This window comes from Sphaeroforma arctica, assembly GCF_001186125.1.
Source record: "Sphaeroforma arctica JP610 unplaced genomic scaffold supercont1.164, whole genome shotgun sequence".
Classification (NCBI taxonomy): domain Eukaryota; class Ichthyosporea; order Ichthyophonida; genus Sphaeroforma; species Sphaeroforma arctica.
This window is the reverse complement of record NW_014040394.1, coordinates 126217-128897: the sequence shown is the minus strand read 5'-3', so window position 1 is coordinate 128897 and position 2681 is coordinate 126217. Positions and strand designations below refer to the sequence as shown.

Sequence of the window (2681 nt, the reverse complement as noted above, 5' to 3'; positions counted from 1 at the left end):
TGTATATATGCATATGTACATGTATATGTATATGTATATGCGCAGCTACATATATGTTCGCCAAAAATCGCACTCATAAAAGCATAGCTTTTAAAGTGCGTGCATGATCAGGCGGAGTATCTATCCAGCTAAGCTTCTATTTTTCTTCGTACCAGGTGATGATTGAGGCCAACTACACTGCGCTTGTGATGGGGATTGTGGTGATTGAAGGCATAGGCCGTTCATTAGACCCCTCTCTCGATATCATTCGCCAGTCTCTACCCATCCTGGCGTACCAGAAGATTATGCGCGACTTCACCGTGGGCAGGGTTATGGAGGAGGATGATATACAGGAGGCTTGGAGGTTGTACTTAACGATACCAGAGTTGTAGGTAGGAGCAAGTTAGATGGTGCTCATAGTGTATAACCTATGATAGGATGAGGCCTGGAGGTTGTACTTAACAATACCAGAGTGGTAGGTAGGAGCAAGTTAGATGGCACTCATAGTGTATAATAAACCTATGACAGGATGAGGCTTGGAGCTTGTACTTTACGATACCAGAGTGGTGGGTAGGAGCAAGTTAGATGGCGCTCATAGTGTATAATAAACCTATGATAGGATTAGGCTTGGAGGTTGTACTTAACGATACCAGAGTGGTAGGTAGGAGCAAGTTAAATGGCGCTCATAGTGTATACTGAACCTATGATAGGAGCGAAATGTACCAACGGGTTGTTTCTGTCTTGTTATTCGTGAAATCCTATTCAGAGTTATGGTAGAGGAGGAGAAGGAAAACATGGGTTGCTTCTGGTCTGTCGTAAATCATTCATTGTTAAGCATACTCTGACTAGCAGTCCAACGATAGCGGAGACATGCTAGTGGTTGGTGGTGCCTCACGCAACCGCCTGCAAACTGTAACGCACTCAATAGCGACAGGCCACATTAACTCTTCACTTTCATGAATTGAAGCCTTGGGTTAGTACTGGTGCTGGTACTACCTCTCCCATTAAACGCAAGTACAATACAAGGAATTGAATCAGAACAACACCTATCACACACATAGAAAAGCCGACGAGACCTAGATTCAATTAATATATCATGAGGGAACCGTTCTCTTCGTACTCTGCGTGAAATACAGACACTTGCAGTTACCACACGCTCGTGCATGTCACGTTACAGCAAGTACTGTTACGAAGTCGTGCAGTCCTAGACCGCAATGGCTGCATTGCGAAAGCCGAGGAGACCTCGATCCAATTGATTTATCACGAGGAAGCTATTTTTCAGTATTAGGCTTGGAATTACCATATAAGGGATCGAACTGCTGCAGGGCCTCCGGCGACCTTTCGCGATCTAATACAATCAGGTCCCCTTTATTGGTCACAGCCACCGTGCCCATATTTAACCCAGCTACACCATGCGTGATTATTTCGTCACCACTTTTCCCATGACGTGGCGTTATTTTGTCATCACTATATTCACCGCTCGCTAAATGTCCATTGCCGCTGCCAGATCTACTGCTCCCCGGTCTCTCATCGAGGCTGTGGAGACTGCTGTACGGCCCATGCGTAGGCGAAGCACTATCTGCTATCACTCGATAATATTCTTGTTTTCTTGCATCGTCATTAGAGCCACCTGTATTTGACGGGGCGTCCGATCTATTCCCTTCGTTACTAGTCCTTTCCGGTGCATGGTACGGCGGCGGTGGCCTGGGTGGGGGCGTCTGACTGTTTCTGATGGACGGGGGTCGCGATCTACCCTCTAACTGTCCGATACCATCCACCGTTAAGCTGTTGTCAGCATTATCAGCACATGTATCCGGGTACGAATGACATCGCTCTGGTTCCTCGCCTCCATATATGTGCAGCAGGTCTCCGGTAGGTACAGCATCCATCATCCCGCTATTCCTCCCGGTATTCGTTCCGTCGGTATACCGTCGCCTACCCGCACCCACACCCGCAGCATTCGGCGCGGTTGACACGCGTGTTAAACCGGGCATTTCCGGTACACTTCTAGTGTTTAGGTGCACATCTGCGTGTAATGCGAAGACAAAGTTGGCACTCACGGGCTTGTGGTCGCTCTGCCGGTACCTTGCATGTCGTACATACGACAATTGTCGGATATTCCTGCCCTTGTACAGCACCCGGTCCGTCCAGGCGGGGATGCGATCACCCACATAGGTATCTGAGCCTGGTATGAACTTGTATGTGGGGGTGAAGGAGATCTCCGCCTCAGAGAAACCGCCAAAGGCCAGGCTGCGTATCCTGACGTCGTTGAGTTGGTCCGTTGCCAATAGTTTGTTCAGCGACTTTTGCGAGGCGATCTGAGAGGAGGGAGTGATCATAGGTAACTACGCGTGATGCCTGTGCCTGCATCTAGAACATGTGCAAACGTAAACGTATACCCTGAGTTGTTGTGTGCGTATGTTAAGATTCTACGCGTTGCATTGATACGCGTTGAATTCCTGCACACCAACGAGATCTTGGCGTGTGGATTCGTCTTGTGGAGTCTGCGCTGCTTGTGCGATTGCGTTACAAGACATGCCACTCCATCAGCCCACCACAATAAATAGATTATAAAAAAAAAGGCAATGCCAATGATGGGGCTGGATATATATATATATATATATATATATATACTACCTAGATGTCTCTACTACTATAAGTAAACGTAAGGTAGGTAGGTAGGTTAGGTAGTTGTCGTAGTT

General features: G+C 47.6%; 2 protein-coding genes across 2 annotated transcripts in view; one reads left to right on the top strand and one right to left on the bottom strand.

The window, feature by feature from the left end:
* Positions 1 to 61: 61 nt before the first annotated feature.
* On the top strand, positions 62 to 371 carry SARC_03287 (hypothetical protein; the record flags this gene model as incomplete). The annotated part of the gene is made up of 1 exon (XM_014302940.1): positions 62 to 371. Exon 1 carries the CDS (start codon positions 159 to 161, stop codon positions 369 to 371), a length of 213 nt encoding a protein of 70 aa, XP_014158415.1. The 5' UTR covers positions 62 to 158.
* A 749-nt stretch (positions 372 to 1120) lies between these two features.
* SARC_03286 (hypothetical protein) overlaps positions 1121 to 2681 on the bottom strand; it is a 6671-nt gene continuing 5110 nt past the window's right edge. Inside the window, exon 6 of the mRNA XM_014302939.1 lies at positions 1121 to 2297. Within this exon, the coding sequence (XP_014158414.1) occupies positions 1251 to 2297 (1047 nt within the window). The 3' untranslated portion in view covers positions 1121 to 1250. The remainder of the gene's footprint in view (positions 2298 to 2681) is intronic.